This window comes from Lasiosphaeria miniovina, assembly GCF_030549165.1.
Source record: "Lasiosphaeria miniovina strain SMH2392-1A chromosome Unknown B0T26scaffold_3, whole genome shotgun sequence".
In the NCBI taxonomy this organism is placed as follows: Eukaryota; Fungi; Ascomycota; class Sordariomycetes; order Sordariales; family Lasiosphaeriaceae; genus Lasiosphaeria; species Lasiosphaeria miniovina.
Genome location: NW_026848222.1, coordinates 2,947,594 through 2,965,165, shown reverse-complemented (window position 1 = coordinate 2,965,165; position 17,572 = coordinate 2,947,594). Strand labels below are relative to the sequence as shown.

Genomic DNA, 17,572 nt, shown 5'->3' with positions numbered 1-17,572 from the left:
CACAGCACGACAGACACACCATGCCGCGCCACTCCACTCAACGGCGAATACGGCCGAAGACGAGGACAGCGCACAAGAAGAGAGGTGTGCTCGCTCACGGACCCGAATCCCGCGTCGTCGACTGGCTCAGCGTCCGGCGAGCAGCAGGGAGCCAAGACCAAGAGCAAGGAGTAGACAAGACGAGACGAGCAAGTAAGTCGAAAGAGGCAAGCAGGGCTGCAGGCAGGCCGTTAAGGCCTATGGAGCGGAACTCGACAGGACCTTGAGAGGCAGCGTTGTACTGTATCCGGAAGTACTCCATACTGGGGGTGTGTGCGTACGGGCTCCGTAAATAAGTGTAACGACACTTATCCATCCACGCCAGCAGGTCATGGGCTCACGAACGCCCATCGGCCTGTATGTACGAATACATACGGTATTGAAAATGTACAGTGTACATACGTACATGTACATACCGACCTACATACTGCGAGGACAGTACGTACGAGGTAGCGCGAAGTGCCATTGCCAGTGCCAGTGCTAGGCGGATGGAGGCCAGCACAAACCCAGCCAGGGCAGCGCGCGACGGATGCAATGCCACGACCCCGCCGCGACGATACCGATACAGCCGGCAGACGAGGTGGTAGGGGGTAGACGGTCGGTCGTAGAAGAGCCAGCTAGGCTTGTGCTTGTCTTGTCCAGTGTCTACCCCCAGCTCTGTTGGCCCAACCCAGGTGCTTGGATGCAGTGCAGGAGGAACCGGCTAGGTATCGTGCATGTAGAGACCACCAGAGCCGGAGCCAGAGACAATCACCAGAGAGGAGTGGACCAGGGTCGCCGGGCGCCCGCCTCTCTAGCCTCATCTCTTTTCGTGCTCTTTTGCTGAGGAGTCCCGACCCGACTTGTCGAGGTGAGGTGCCAGTGTGTCCTAGTCAGTGTGTGCCAATGTGTGTGCGAGCGCAGGAGCGAAGGCGACGGTGAGACTGGCCCCCCGCGGCCAATGACACCAATGCTCGCCGCCATGCTCTCTCATGCAAAGCTGCGAAGCCAAACCCGAGGTGGACTTGGAAATCGGCGATTGGCGAGCACTGGGTTTCGCCAACAGCACCACCCCCTCGAGCACTAGAAAACGTTGCTCATTAAAGTTGCATTGGACGCCCAAATGTACGAAATTGCTAGGAAATGGAGAAGGAGACTGAAAGAAAGAAACGCCCCCAACAGTTAAGGTGTAGCTTCGCTTCGATGGCAAGTACCTAATACCTTGGCAGGCCGTGATGGAGGCGACAAAGACTACTGGAGCTTGACAAACGACGACTATTCCGCAATAACGATGAGCACGATGCCGGGATTGACGCCGACAGCAATGACAACGACGAGGGCCCTGACGAACCGGAACGCTGCAGCAAAAACGCGGTTTACATTATGTGTGGGAGGACCACCCTTGTCGTCGACAAGGGGCCGAACTGGGGAGCGCTTTCTTCAGCGTGGAGCAGAGAGCCGTTGTGCCCCACCATTTACACTACCGTGCCTTCCACGACGCGCCTTCCCTGGGGTCTGTGTCTCCTTAACTCCTTCCGTTGACTCCAGCGAAAGCTGAACTTGCTTGTTGGTAGTGTCCGTACGCACTGTGCAGTTTGGAGGGAAGTCTCGACTCAAACGCGAAAGCAAAAGATGGAAGTTGCGCAGGCATGATCCAGACTGCTCTGTAGTAATTCGTCAGTACCTGCCTGCCTGACTCCTCACTGTCCGGACTTCCCTCCCTCGTATTATCATCCTCAGTTTTGTTCCTCGGCCTTGCTTCCCCGAGCTCGGCACCCAGGACGGACTACCTATCTATTTATTACCTTTTCAGGGCGCCAAGCATCCTTTTGGAACTGTGAAGTATCCTCTTATTATTCCGTAACGCTCCTAGCTATCATCTCGTTCTATTCTGTTTCTTTCTTTCCACCTGGCAGGCCCATCCACATGCCCGCCGACCCTAAATGATAGGTAGCTATCTGTACAACACGTACTTGGTATGTAGTAGGTAGGCACAAGAGTTGAGCTGAGCTGAGCTGCCGCACGGCATGCTTTGGGCAATCAGCTTCTAGAATAGGTAAGTGGCGAGCAGTGAGTACCGACTACAAGCCAACCGCAGCTGTGGTCAAGACGTCGACCAACAAGACCTGGCAGCTGAGAAGACGTGGAACTAGTCCGCTTGGTTGGTTGGCTCGACTGGTTTGCTCGGCTCAGTTTGACATCCTCAACACTTTTTGCTACCTGTATTGCTGCAGCTCCTATTAAATGCTAGCAGCAGCAGCCAGCAGCAGCCAGACAACGGGCATCCCTGAGTGGACGAGGCAGCGACGACGACGACGATGACGATGATCTTGATGGCGATGATAGAGGGCCCAAGGTGTTTGCTTGGTTGTTTGGCCTGGCGCGTCAGCCACTCGAAGCAGCTCCCCCAGGCTGCATGCAGCTGATCCCTGCTGAGAGCCCATCCGAGATCTAGATTAATAGCTACCTTAGCATGCTTGACGTCGCTATTGGCCCCGCGGAAAACGATCGCCAACTTGCTGTCCAAGCCTTCACATCGCCAGCTCGGACTACGGATATCTTAGCCATTCACTTCGGGCCTGCGCGTTCCACCCGTCTAAGAGTCGGCACAAGCTACAGCGGGTGGCTGTGTTGATGATAGGAGGCGTTGGGGCCGGCGGTAAGTTCGAGTCCCGCCTCGTGGCCGATATTCTGCGAAATACCCGGCGGTTGGACCCTTTGAGCTGTTTGGCGGAGACCAACCTGCCTCCTCGCCGCAGACAGAGGCAGGATCCTGATGGCGCAAAGCCGATCACCTGGCCCCGGCATGGATGCCCATGTCTCCCGTCTGTCGACAAGGAAGCCTTGGAAGCCAGCGAACGCCAGATGATCCATTGACAAGGCCATTTGGACTGGGCTGGATAGGATGGGACGCCGGTACTTCACACAGATTCCCGGAACATGCCGCTCGAAATACCTATTCGATCCTTCAATGCTCACTTGTAGTATACGCAAGGAACTTCTTGGAGTGGCCCCTGCTTGTCTGGGGAGGAACTGGACAACCAGGTAACCCGATTTAGGGACACATACAATACAGCCTCGTGACTGGTACGCTCCTCTTGCCAGCCTGATGGTGTGGGTGTGAGGCAGAAATACACAAGATCTGTACATGAATGTTTTTACCATACTCATGGTGCGAATTGCTGCGTGTAACAGAACTACCCTACCCAACCTAAGGTACCTACCTATCTTACCTTTGGTACATACCCAAGGGAGGCAAGGTAGCTCCCAGTCACCATTTTGGACAGCGGGACGGTGCGTTGCGGGAAAACGGGCCGCCTAAGGCTCATGATTAACAAGATTTATCAAGATCAAGATTAACATGACGAGTGATCCAACAACCCGGAAGAAGACCTGTCAACTCAGTGAGAGGCCAGAGCTCGCAGAAAGGAGACTGGCTGTTGGTCTTCAGCGATCAGCACCCTCCGAAACCCGAACCATGTAACGAAAATTCGGGGTACATACGTACTTCCAAGACACGGCAGAACAGCAGGACTGACTGGATTAATATTGGGGTGAAGCGTGGGGGACACTGAGAGCATGTCCCTAGGCCACACGGGATATATCTGTCCTGCAATGGGTTTTCCAATGTCCGCCGAGGCAAACACGGCATCGAAGCCCGCGCCGGCACGCCCATGTCCAGCTTAGTGTGCGGACACGGAGAGCGGAGTATTCCGAACTGCAACGACTCTGTCTTGTACCTCGTTGTAAAAGCATATCTGGAGTCCTGGACCGGGCAGTGTGCATGCGGAGTGATGAGAGGCCAGGATTAGCATCCGCTGCTCGAGAGCTACTCCGTACCTTGGCAGCGATGTCGTCTAACAACTAGCACACCTCAACTCGCTGTTCAAGCTTTGCATGATGAAGAGGGGAGTTGTTGGCTCTTGGCTCTGCTTCGCAGGTTCAAACAAAGATGCATCTCAACCAACTCGCCTTGGCCAACCCCGGCGTGTCTGGGTGTATAATAGGTAAGTACTCCGCACCTTCTGCGGGTTTCGAAACTAACTCGAGGTAGGTACGAGCATGCAGTGTTTTTGCAGCCGTTGGTTCGAGGCTACGTAATAGGCTTGAATTTGGAATCAACTCGTCAGTGCCATTCTCAGTTATAAGCGAGGGAATTAGTCATGACTGAATCTCCGGGAGGGGATTCTGAACTCCGTGAATCCCTGTGCCCCTTTCTCGATAGCGGGATAAATAGTTCAGAGTTTGCCTGGCTACCTTACCTTATATCCTCAGGCTGACAGCCGTTGGTGCTTTATTAATTATTAATGGCCTCAATGGCGAGGAGTGGCCGTGAGACAGGCAGTTCGCTCCTGCCAGTTCAGTATTCAAGTTGCAGGTCCAGTTTGTCGACGTTCGTCGTTCCTCCCCCCCCACCCTCCCGGATTCCGGCATCCACATCGCACCTACCTTACCTATCCACCACATCCAAACTACGGCGTTGCGGCGCAATCTGGTCGCCGTTGCGTTTCGCTGCTCTCCCGCCCTCGCATCTTGGTGGGCAAGAGAGAGCTAAGACGACCATGGGATGACGTCTGCAGGACCTGCCAAATTTTCTGCCAATGCAGATCACTGCTTGCCGACTGCTACCTGAGCATTATGGTTGACTCTGAAGCGACCGGCCCCGCCCTCAAGTCCGCAACTCTTGAGGCCCAGGCCTAGGCCTAGGCCCTTTCCGGGCGCGAACAAGGGCAAAGCCAAAGTTTGAACTCATCCGCTAACTTATGTACAGCAATCTAGACATTCTAAGCTGATAAGCTTCAGACTTCTAGGGCCATATATTTTCATGTAACTGCTTAGTTTGTATTGAAATATTGCAGGAAAGAACCAAACAGTCGGGAGCGGAGATGGGTTTCACCCCTCTTCCCCACCTCTTTCCCCAACTGTCCCCCATCTCCCCCCGACCACGGTGTGCATTGGAATGACGGTCTGGACTGGAGAGCTGAAGTCGGATGGTTCCAACGATATGGAACTTTCAGCTAGGCCTGTTCCAGGACTTGGCCCAGGCTACTAGGCACCCGTACGAAGAGAGAAAGAGACATGAACCAATAAATTTCTGTTTCACCCTCCTGCAGCACCTACCTCCCGTCGTCTGTGGTCAATAATCTCGAGCGTCATGTCGAAAAGTCGATCCGCAAACCTGGTTAACCGAGTGGTTTCGCCCCCATTTCCCCATGTCTAGACTGAACGTCAGCACTCGGATAATGCCCTGTTTCATTTCCGCATCCCTTTCGGCTCCGCTTCCGGCACTCCCCTGTTTGGATGTTGCCTGTTGCTTGTCAGCTTGTAGCCAGCCTATTTCCCGTGAAGGGAAGCCTGTTTTGGACATCCGGGATGCCCTCCGGAACAGCTGGCTGGAGGTTGAAGACTCCAAACCACATGGGCGTCTAGGTGGGGCATTAAAAGATGCACTCGCGTCTCGGATCGAGTCTTGGAAGTTAAGCCATCCAATCTTCTGGGCATCTTTTGTCATTATTGACGGCGTTGTTAAGATTCGGTAGGTCATCCCTTGATCCATTTGACAGGAAGTGACAGCCGCAATCTCGGGGAATGGAAGCCATCTTTCCCAAGATCCCGGGCCTCGGTTCCTGGCCTCGAGTCTCTCGTCTCGCGTGCTCTCTTTCACACACTCTCTCCGGCTTCAGCGAACAAGGTCGGTATCAGCAAGGGCTCGCATTACCTAGCTGCCCAGACAAATACCGGTGCTTCTCGACCATCGTGTATGTATGTATGTACAGTACGGTAACCAGTCGAGACATATAGGTCTTGGCACAGTATGCTGGACGCGGCTGGCCACACGGCACCAAGTTGCAACAGAGCACCCAGTGGAGAAGCTCTGCGCATCAAATAATACACGTGCTGGAACTCGTCGGCACAGTTGCCCACGCAGGTCAGAAAGGAGCAATCAATTCCGACACAACCAGCCATCGAAATGGCGTTTTCGTTGTCCGCTGTCACACCAACTGCCACCCTTTCAGAAGCAGGCTTGTCGTCCAGTCCTCCTGCGCAGTATGCCCCTGCAAACCAATGTTAAGTTCTCACCCAGGACCAGGTGGTCCTCGATTGCGATGCGGCCCGACCATTTCCATCTCACCTCCCTGAAGGTCCTCGATGCAACACCGCAATGCTGGCAATGCTGGTTGTTGCCAGCGGATTGATGGGATTACGGATTCTTTCGGTATTAATGTCTCTGATCACTTATAGATTACTGTGCAGACCCCCGACCCATTATCGCAGGTCTGCTTTCAAGACTTCAGTCAAGACGGTAGCTGGCTTCTGGCCAGCTGCACACAGAGTCCCATTTGTTGTATTGCGCCGCGCCGCGCCACGGGGAGTAAGACGACGTCGAGCAGTGAGCCACCGAACCTTTCAGTTGCTGCTTTCTAGCCCAAACGAGGTTGGACCCCTCCTTTGCGAGCGCCGCCCCCGGACTTGTCGTACCTCGAGCTGGGTCTGATAGGGCGCTGCCGCCGTCGACCCAGAAAAGCCTGGGTCGCACAGCATCTTCCTTCCGGTCCGACAAGGAGGCCACTCTAACCCCCTTTTAGTTTGTCACGCAGGTGTGGACTGCATCCGCCGCCTCCAAGTTCTAGTGACTTGTGCGCCATCGTTTTTGTGGAGAATTCCATGACGGCTCTTTGACCCGCTACCACCGTCACTACGGTGTCTATCGATTTTGCCATCTCCGGAGAATGAACGTCCCGGTCGACAGTAACGACTTCGATTGATCGGAGTGGGGACAAGAAAAAATGCCTGCCCGGGGCCGAGCCATTTGGAAAACTACCTAGCCCACTATTTGCGGTGCCGCTCTTGGCACGGAGTCTTGGCCGAGGTCTAACAGCGCCATGGTTTGCTTCCTCTGAAGGATCAGCCAGGTCCCATTGCTAAGTTTAGTCGGTGGTAATGACAGCGGTTTGGTCGGACTTCCTATTTCCATTACACCATAGGCCAAGTGGCTTCCTAGGCGCACACATGGTGGCTGCGTCGGCCAGGTAGCTGGTATTCCTATGCGCACCTCGACCCCGTCCACGTCTGCATCATGGGGAAATCACACACACTCAACGCGCTGCGCCGCCGCCATGGTTTACCATGGAACCTCAAGCTACCGGTGTGAACCGGCTCCCATCAAAGCTCGCACGCATACCGTGTCGTCGTCTATTTTGGCACTCGGAGTGCCGCTGGAGTCGTCCAATCTCCATAGAATCGCATACGCACCGTGCAGCTAGCGAGTTTCGGTTCACCTCCACATTTGTGATGGAAACACGGCAAGCATTTCTTGGGACGGATGAGTAACAACGGGCTCGAGCAATTCTACATGCCTGGTACTTGCCCAGCCGCAGAGGCGCCGAAAGTCAACAACAAATTGCTCGAAATGGGCGATTGATGACATAGCTGCATCAGGTTACTCTACACGTACTCGCCGAGGACAACACGGGAACGCGAACTGCCGATGCTGAACTGATTGCACCGTCAGATGTCGGATTACGTGTTCGGCGATAATTTGAACCTCGGGCGTGCTACGTACTTCTCCCAACACTTGCTTGTTGGCCGCTCATCATCAACCACCTTCGTTTCTTCAAGACCAGCTCCCGTTGTTCAACCCATTGCACGACTCGCCGCCGGCAACTTGGCTGGCGAGGTTGGATTTCCCGCGCGGTAGAGAAGCCCCTCAAAGCCAATCTGGGAAATAAATTCCGTGGCTAAAAGGCCACCCTGAGCTCCTTGCAGTTGCTGGTTCGAGTTTCCCGTCAGCCGAGCGTATTGGCTTTTGTGTCACCTCTGTGTAACTTCAAATACACAGAACCTGAAATGCCGTCGAGTTGGTTCGGCCGCGGTCCTCTTCCCCTCAACCAAGTCCAAAGCGTCGTCCCCCTTTTGGGGGCCTTAATCGAAGAAGCTCTCTTGGCCTTCGGTTCTGCGTTGTTGTCACCTAATCAACCACCGCCCCGTGCTGTGCCGCTGCGCCTTGGGGAGAGAAAAAGATGGGCCAAGTTTTTGGTTTTCACCCTTCCCGCTCTCCGGCCTATCGCTATCTCCCGAGAGCCCCAGCACCCGGGCCAAGCCCTGGCTAACACTGCAGCCATGGGGCGTAGCAGTCTGTCAAAAAAGTCTGGAGACGAGACAGTTCAGCTGATAACCCATACCCAAGGCCCCCAACTTCGGACGCAATAAGCGTCCTAGCTGGGTACACGGCCCTCGCTTCCAGGCGGTAGAGTTCCTTCTCTTCTTCCTTGGGTTCTCTTCCTTTATCCCATTACGCACACACTCGCCCCCCTCTTCCACGACGTAAGCCGCCATTATCTTACCTTATCTTGTCCCCAACTAAAAAAGCCGGCGCCGCCGCCTTGCAGCGGCATCTGGCCCTGTTAAGCAAGGAAGCAAAAAAGGGGGTGGGTTGGAGAGTGTACGCCCGTTGCTGCATAAAGTAATCAACCCGTCCTGTGCCTCGCGTGGGCCGCGAGAGAGCTGGATAAAAGAGGGTTGGGAGGGCCGAAGAAACTTGTTCTTAGTCGCCGAGTAGGTATATGTCGCTTATTCGCCAGTTTGAGGATGCCACCCTCCCTGATAATATCAAGTTGGTGGATACACGGCAGCCAAAGTTGATCACGAGTTTGCTCACGGTACATGAATCAAGGTTGCAGTCTCCCACATCTCTTATTTTTCTCTCTCTTTTTGCGAGAAAACATATTGCTTAGGCGATGCTAAAAAGAGTTACCCGTTTTCTCCCCGTCCAAAGGGGGAGGAGGACAGACAGAGGAGAAAGTAGAGAGAAAGCTATCTACATGACTGCTACTTGGAACCGCCTTTTTTACTAGTCCTGAGCATGTACTGGTAACATGTACAAATATGCACGTGCATCTCTAACAATGTGTTCATCGATCCTTCCTAAATCACACGTTCAGGTTCAAAAAATGTCATGATTCTGCATGAATGTGTTCGCACGATCCATGGCGCCTGCCGGGCGCCTAAGTTTTGTTTCCCCCGTTGCCTCACCTTCTAGAAGGAATGAGTGGAACAGAAGGAGGAGAAGGGTAAGAGGTGGCCGCATCAGTCTTGGAACTCTGTGTCCAAGCCAGATTCCTTGACGAGACCATGGAAGACGCCGCGCTGCTTTATGAGCTCCTGCGGAGTGTCAAACTCGACCACCTCGCCCTTGTCGAGCACGACCACGCGGTCGCTGTCGAGGATGGTGTTGATGCGGTGGGCGACGGTGATGATAGTACGGTTGGAAAAAAGGGGGCTACGTAGCGTTGCCTGGAGCAGGGCGTCCGTCTGGACGTCGACGGCGGCCGTGGCCTCGTCGAGCACCAGGATATTTGACGGTGTGAGCATAGCGCGTGCTAGAGACACAAGCTGGCGTTGTCCAGAAGATAGGTTCGATCCTGAGACGGTAGGGGGTGTCATTGTTAGCTACGAGCTGCACACGCACAATGGTTCACTCCTCATCTTCCTTAGCGGCAATCGTCTCCTCAAGAAATCATGGCGATTCCCGCAACTTCACGGAGTAATAGGAATTTTGAGATGCCTGCCGGGACATCCACGTCGCGTGGTGCAGACTAGGGTCAGGTAAAGCGGGATAGGGCACGGGTAGGTAGGCAGATTGAGTCGGTGAGGAAGCAAAGAAAACCTAACGAGTCTGGCCATGTCTGGAACCTGGCAGGGAGAATACAGTGCCGGGGTTCGGCTCTTCGTACACCACAGCCAGTACCAGCATGGATAGCACTACACCACCAGGGCCACTCTGCATCTTTGCATTGCGTCGGAGATGCTGCAGGGACGGCTGTGGAGGCAGCAAATTCACCAACGTGGAGATCACGCTGCACGTGATAAGTTATGGTGATTGGGGAGGGCTCTTGTGGGTGTGTAGTGCTGGGAATGCCGAAATTCAAAAGCAGTGTCGACTGATAGACAACAGCACACTTGGCAGCCGTCTTGCGGTCAGCGCGGAGCTTGTGTCCGTGGATGCCCGCTGTCGTACGGAGCACATGTGGTTACGTGCACACGCATATGGCGGGAGGGATAGAGAGAGAACATCCAGCAGTCGCAGTCCAACGGCTGAGAAAGAGGATCGGGCGCGGAGTAGACAGAATAATTGGGGGGTAGCATGGGATGATGGGAATGGAAAAGCCGACAGAAAGCGTGTGGAGGACGGGGCCGATCAATAGAACGTGGGAATATTACATAGCTTACCTCCTTCATGTATCTTCGCCTCGAGGCCGCCGTCCATACTTGTGACGTGGTCTTTTAGCCGGGCGTGTTCTATACAAGTCGAATTAGTCGTCATGTAGCACAAATAGATGCAGCTAGAAGCGTAGAAGCCATTTTGGCCATGTGCGGGCCAGCAGCACAAGCAACGCAAGTACAGCGTGACGAAGATGGATGAATTATCGCTGTAGCCAACTTACCAAGGACGCTCCATAGTTCCGTGTCGTCGTGAACGTGGCCGGGGTCAAGATTATCTCGAATGGTTCCCTCGAAGAGAGCCGCATCCTGGGGGATGATGGCCAAACGTCGCCGCAGATCCAAAAGCCCAATGCTTGACGTGTTGAGGCCATCAATAGTAATGTTGCCAGTGTCTGGTTCGATGATCCTGAACAATGCCAGTGTCAAGGACGACTTTCCAGCCCCCGTTCGTCCCACAACGCCGATCTTCTCGTGCGGTTTAATGTCCAAGGTGATGTTCTTGAGCACCAGGTCGAGCCCCTCGCGGTACCGTGCACTGTAATTGATGAATTCCACCTCACCATAGGCTGGCCAACTCACGGGCGGCCTGTTGCGATGGATGATCTCAGGAGCTTCGCTCGGGAGACGTGCGTACTCGAGAATACGCTCTACGGACACAATGTTGGTCTCCACTTCGACGGTCTGGCGGACAATCCAGTTGAGAGAACCCATGATCTGCAACGCGTACGACATGGCTAGACCGACCATACCGGGGCTAAGGTCGGCGCCATTGGTGACCGAGAGGACCGAGAAGCCAGCGGCTGCTAGAATGACCACGGCGCCAATGAATTCCAGTCTCACGCCCAACCATCTGTTAGCGCTGATGGAAGGAAAGTAGGCCCGCAGGTTTGCGTCGACTCGCCACTCGTTCTCGTGTTCAAACCTGTCTTGCTGGCGGTATGCCCGAATGGTCGATACACCGCCGAGCGACTCCTGAAAGTGGGCATATATCGGGCTACGGCTAACGCTGTCCAACCTCTTGAGCTCTCGTGATGTCCGTAGATAATACCGCTGGATCCAGATGTACATCGCAGTTAGCGGTATGATCAATGCGACAAACGCGGGCGTGGACACCGAAATGACGACGAGCGTGAAGCCTGACCGGACCAGGTTCCCGATAAGCATATTGAACATGCGGGCAAGGACCTCATCGACGCGATAGATGTCACTAGCAGCGGTGAGGTGCGGTTAGAATCTCCGAGTCTCGTATACCGAAGGGGAGCGGGGGCGTTACATGACGCCCCAGTCTTGAAAAGGAAGATGATGGGATACGTGACAGCTAGGAAGCACAGCATGGCTAGTGTTCAACAGCGGTTCGAGCCACTTGGCTCAACAGCCTCGCTGAGTACAACATGCATCCCACCACTTGAAGGCAAGAGACAGAGGGGAGGGGTAAGAGCAACTAAACAAAAATAAGAATTGGTGTGACGGACCTCGAAAATCTGTTCAGAATCCGCCCAGCTGGTGTGACGTCGAAAAAGGACATTGGCGATCTAAAGATTGCCGTAGCCATCTTCTCATGCAGCTTTCTCGATGCCTGTGCGGAATTGTGAGCGAGCGCTTTCCATCTCGTGTGTTTATCACCACATACCTCAATAGAGCAGAAGATCCACAGAATCAAAGTTTGCACGACAGTCAGACCTGCAGCACCGACGCCTAATACGAAGTAGATGCCAATATATTTGCCAACCTCGGGGTTGAACCCGGCGTCGGAGTTTCGTTCGGCCCAGTTCTTCAACCAGATGCTCCCCGCTGCATGACAGTCAGTTAGGGTCGAGCAAGAAACAAATAAACGCGGAGACTTAAGGGTCTGTGACGTTACAGAGAGAAGACATGAGCGGCCAGTGACTTACCAAACTGGGCAATCTGAGCAGAAGTAAGCGCAACAAGATACACACCAACAGCCACGAGGTTGCTAGCTTTGGCATATTCGGCGTAGACTTGTAGACGTTAGCTTGCGGGAAACAGACGGAATGAATGGCAACTCTTACCTGACCACTTGACTTTGCCCTGCTCAGAGTGTTCTTTTCTTTGTTTAGTCTTGGCAGGATTCTCCTCGTCGTAGAATTTTGCCCTCGGCCCTTTGAAACTGGCAGTGCTGGCTCGCCGCAATGTCACCATGCTATCGGCTCTTCTCTTTTGGGTAGAAGAGTTTCCGGGAATGGACCTGATTGACGTAAGTGCGCCGACTCGTTCTTGAGCCTCTTCCAGCTCTTCCTTCTCATGGCTGCCCTCTGCTTCAATAATGGTTGATGTTTCGCTCTGGCCACCGCTACCACTTGGCGATCCGTCATCATCGGAATTTTGGCTCGAATCGGTTTGGCCAGTGGTTTTGATTAGTTCCGACACAAAGCCTTTCATTGCCACGAGCTGACGGTATGTCCCCTTTTCAACGATCTCGCCATCCCTAAGTAGACAGATATAGTCCGACTCATTAAGCACAGGGATGGAGTTTGTAGCCAGAATTCTTGTCTTAGAGCTGAGTAGGCCCTTGGGACCAAGGACGTTGTCGATTAGATGGCGGCCAACGTGGGAATCAACAGCCGAGAGGCAGTCATCCAGCAAGTAAACATCGGCTCTAGCATATACAGCTCTAGCCAGGGCCACGCGGGCTTTCTGGCCACCGCTGAGCGAAATGCCACGCTCTCCCACAACCGTGTCGTCTCCATCGGGGAGCTGGGCAAAGTCGTCCAGCAAAGCGCAAGCCTTCACAGTCTTCTCATAGAAAGTAGAGTCATACCGGTAGCCAAAGACGATGTTCTCTCTAACAGTGGCGTTCATGATCCAGGATGACTGGCCAACATAGGCAATATTTCCATGGACCACAACCTTGCCTTTGACTTTCCACAGATCGCCGAGGATGCTTTGTAGGAGGGAGCTCTTGCCCGCTCCTACACGGCCCACAATGCAAGAGAGCTCGCCCTTGTTTGCACTGAAGTTGATGTCAGTCAAGGCATTCTTGCGCTCGTGACGGTTCCACGAGAAAGTGCCGTCACTGATAAGAACGGTCTCGTCTCCCGCTTCTTGCGCGGCAGGCTTCACTTCGACGGCATCGGCCTGGATTTCCTCAGCAACCAAGTACGCAGTAAGACGACCGACTGCAACACTAGCTTCGATGATCGAAGTGATGACCATCGGGAGGACCGCCAGAGGGAATGTGAGCAGGTTAAACAGTGCTACAGAATGGATTAGCTACAGGCCGCGCACATCACGAAGGGGGAGTATATCATACCCAGAGCAGGGAAAACAATCTCAGTTGTCAGTGGGGCGTCGTTGGTCAAGACAAACACGCCAAATGTTAAGCAGGACACAAGGAAGGGGGTCGTTGACCAGGTGAAGTTAGCAACGGCTTGGCCAGCGCCAATTCTGCGCAGATTCTTGAGCTCCTGGTCATTCCGGATGAAGTTCAGCTTGTTCATGAAGGCAGCACCCCATGCGTACAGCTTGATGCTCTTCATGTTATTCACAATCTCTGCAATCAACCGGCTCCTGGCGTCCTTGTTCTTCATCTGCTGCTTTTGCAGATTCTTCATGAACTTCGCAATAAACCCGTTGATCGGCACCATGAGGATCATGACAGCGATACCTGCCAGCATCGACCAGCCAACCAGCTGATAGAGAGAAACCAAGCAAATTATGATCTGGAACGGGGCGGACCACAGCTGCTGGGCGAATTGCGTCAGGTCTTGAAGACGTTGAGCGTCAACAGCCATGTAGTTAACAATATCACCCGTAGACTTGGACGCCCGTCCTTCGTTGGAGAGCTTCAGTGCCTTTCTATAGATCGTCGAGGTCAACCCGCCCTTTATTCTCATGCCGGTGACAAAGGCGAGCTGGAAATATTGATGGATCATGGTGGCCTGCAGGACGGCCACGGAAAACATGGCCAAGGCAATGGAGGCACCCTTGACTAGAGGCTGGGGTTCTTTTTCAGGTTTGTACGAGTCCACGTACGAGATGAGGAACCTCAGAAGCTGCGGCTGGGAAAAGGCCGCGAGGTCGTTGAAAACTTTGAAAATAGACGCGAGTATATAAGGACCGCCGTAGGACTTGAATAGAGCAATCCACAGGGACGGGTGCTTCCGGTGGTTGAGTTCGTATTGCCAAGCGTCATCAAAAGCCTTGCCTGTTGTCTTGGTGGTGTCCGACTTGGCCAGAGACCACAGATCCTCCTCAGTAAGGAATTCCGAGTATCCGTACTTCATCAAGGGCGTCAACCACGAAAAGGTAAGGATGGAGAACACGGTGGCGTATTCTACCGGGCATTCGCCGTCTTCAACCAGGACCTCGTACGCGTCGTTCTTCTTGGGCCACAGCCATTCGAAGAAAAACTCGAGAACTGCCAGGCCGAAGCCTACACAGTAGGTAATGAAATACGGCTGATTCTTGGCATAGATGTGCTGTGAGATGAGGGACCGAAGCTTGACAGCAAAGGCAATGAGAAGGAAGAGCCAGTAAAACAAAACAACACCGTTGGCGTTTCGGAGTCGCGTGTGTTCGAGCCATTGTATGGAGAAGATGACAAAGAGAGACAGTATCGTGGCTACGGTGGAATAGACCCTGAAGTCGCCGAACCAGATGCCCGGGTAGTTTATGATCTGGATGGCGAGTTGGACGGCGACATCGGCGATGATGAGCGCAAGAAGGACCTAGCGGCTGTCTGTTAGTACCTTGCCCGCTGGCTAGCGATTGCCGGCAACAGGGCTCGACACACCTGTTTCGTCCAGAAATGCCAGTCTTTGTCCACCTTGGCCGGCTGCCTCCTCTTTAACAACCACCACAGGGCCAGAGACCCGGCGACGATGCCAAACGCAGCAACCGAGGCGAGCCAAACGTCAATAAAACATGGCGTGAAGTCGTACCGGAACGGGCTGAGCGGGCCCCATCCTTCCTCGTTACCGCAGAATAGCTGCTTGTAGGTTTCGGCCGCAGAGAGGTAGTCGCTTCCCAACTCGGGCGTAGCATGGTAGCCTGTGAAAGAGCCCGTATCGAAAATGACCTTCTGGTCGGGAAGGCCATAGGCAAAGTCGGTCGCCATTGGCGCAGTTATATTCTCGCGACAGAAGCCAGCGGCGTCATAGCAAAACGTGCGTGGGGATTCTGAATCTGGGGCTCAAGCACGAGTGGCCGAGCTTGGTTCGGAATTAAGAATTAGGTAGAGGGATTCGCGTCGGTAGAGCGGGACCGCGATCGGCTCGTCAAAGGCGGTTGGAGAGTTTTCGCGTCAGACTAGTTGTTAGCGTTCGACGTGTCTGCACTTCTGCGTCCGAGGATGGGGTTTTATATGACAATATTGATATTAAGAGCCCAAAAAATTGAGAGAGCCTGGTCATCAGCAAAGGCCGTAGGAGTCCGGACAATCCCGTTGTTGGTCAGCAAGTTCTGGGATGATGGTCGCTAAATGTACCTATCGTTAAGAATCTACTAGTTGCATGGGCGGTGCCTGATCTCCAGGGTGGCTGCTGGTGGAGACCCACCAGGCTGCTAACGGTGCTTTATCTTCCTGCAGGGCGCTAATTCCGGTACCAGCCAAAGTCGCTCGTTAACACCATTGGACAAACGTGTGCGCGCCCCACCGAACTTCGGAGTTGAACCCTACGGGCTTCGGGATACCGTATCCTGCAATGGTGCTTCGATTTCCCCTTCTGAGCAACAAGGGTACGGGCAGATATGTCAAATTTGAGCTCACGAGTTGCACTGTCCATGTTCTGTTCAGATATTGACAATCCAATGGCTTTGCAGTCAAGAATAAAGTGGGGAGATGGCAACTGAGAGACTTAATCGGATTTACACAAAGGCCCAGTGCAGTTCTGTTCTACCAATTAGAAACAGCCAATCGTAATCCAAATTCAATTACCGAGTAAGACAGGCCTTCAATTGCCCTAATACTGATGGAAGCTACAACAAACATGACTTGGGTTTACACAACATGGGTCCACGCAAGACAGTGCCTCGCTTCATGATTGCCAAGGGATAGGGCCATTGGAAAGAACAACCAAAGACGACGACAAGACGTCTTGCCCGGGTATCTGGACATTTATGCCAAGCTGTCCAAAGTCTTTGCCCCACCCTCAGCGGCATATGACGCGGACCAGGGTAGCTCCGGGTGCCAGTAGACTGCATCATAGCCCCCCCACACCATTTCCCATCTGCCGGTCTAAAGAGACCTCATATAACTCCGTCCGGCGTATGATGCCACCGCGAACAGCACCAGCAGCATCTTCGACGACAACGCTGCTTCTATTCGCGCTCCTCTTGCTCTCGTTCTTCCCTAGCATTTTCCATCTTCTGTGGTCGGTGCTGATGAGTCTTATCTTCCCGTCACCCCCTTCTTCGGCTCTTGGCAACAACAACGGCCACGACTCATCACCAGCAGCAAACAGCTTCGCCTCCTACGCCTCTCCTCCAATCGCTGACGGGACTGCCCCCCGCTCTGTATCGTCCACCATGTGGTCTCAGAAGCAATTCACGCTGCCGTCTCGGTCCCGTGGCTCGTACCTCATCACCGACATTGTTCTCAACGAGCTCCCCGAGATCAAGACGTACAAGGTCGGCCTGCTGAACCTGTTTGTCCAGCACACGAGCTGTGCGCTGAGCCTTAATGAGAATTGGGACGAGGTTAGTTTTGTCTCCTGAATCCTTAAACCATATACCCTGGCCTTAGAATTACCGTCTCCCTGCACAGGGGTATAAGTGCAGGGATGTAAGAGAAAAGAAAGAACAGATTCATAATGCCAGTTCAACGAGATCATTCAATTGACTCCTCCATCTTTTTCCCTGTGTTGTAGGATGTTAGAGCCGACATGAGTGACACGCTTGACCGCATTGTGCCCGAGGCCGGTCCGAAAGGGGAGCCGCTTTACCGGCACGACGCTGAAGGTATGTCCGTAGCCAAGCCACTCCCCCTCTTGTTTAGGCGGACAAACATGACTTACTGATATCCTCTCCAAGGCCCCGATGATCTGCCGGCCCACGTAAAATCCGCCCTGATTGGGGCGAGTGTCACGATTCCCATCAAAGACGGCAAGCTGGTAAGACAGTGTGCAAGTAAGCTAGAATGAAAGGCAAACTAACGCTGTTACAGTGTACTGGTACATGGCAGGGAATTTGGTACCTGGAATTCAGGGCTGCCAGGCACTCCCGTCGGGTTGTCGCCACAATACAAGGCGAGCAGGCATCGTAGGTTCTCTTAAATCGACATGTGAGAGCGTTTTTGTTATTCTGCCTAGGTAGTTGAGCTACGGTGTGTGCCTAGAATAGTTCTATGAAAATAAAGGACAAGACTTTGTCT

General features: G+C 53.6%; 2 protein-coding genes across 2 annotated transcripts; one reads left to right on the top strand and one right to left on the bottom strand.

Annotated features, from left to right (window-relative positions):
• Window positions 1–9,105: 9,105 nt before the first annotated feature.
• B0T26DRAFT_643789 (P-loop containing nucleoside triphosphate hydrolase protein) lies at window positions 9,106–15,319 on the bottom strand (the record flags this gene model as incomplete). The annotated part of the gene is made up of 9 exons (XM_060437574.1): window positions 9,106–9,440; window positions 10,249–10,317; window positions 10,464–11,449; window positions 11,715–11,818; window positions 11,873–12,033; window positions 12,135–12,221; window positions 12,273–13,457; window positions 13,514–14,930; window positions 14,996–15,319. 9 exons carry the CDS (start codon window positions 15,317–15,319, stop codon window positions 9,106–9,108), a joined length of 4,668 nt encoding a protein of 1,555 aa, XP_060298407.1.
• A 1,409-nt stretch (window positions 15,320–16,728) lies between these two features.
• B0T26DRAFT_739704 (uncharacterized protein) lies at window positions 16,729–17,464 on the top strand (the record flags this gene model as incomplete). The annotated part of the gene is made up of 4 exons (XM_060443747.1): window positions 16,729–16,899; window positions 17,070–17,160; window positions 17,233–17,312; window positions 17,366–17,464. The coding sequence occupies 4 exons, from the start codon at window positions 16,729–16,731 to the stop codon at window positions 17,462–17,464; spliced, it is 441 nt and encodes a 146-aa protein (XP_060298406.1).
• Between the last annotated feature and the right edge of the window lie 108 nt (window positions 17,465–17,572).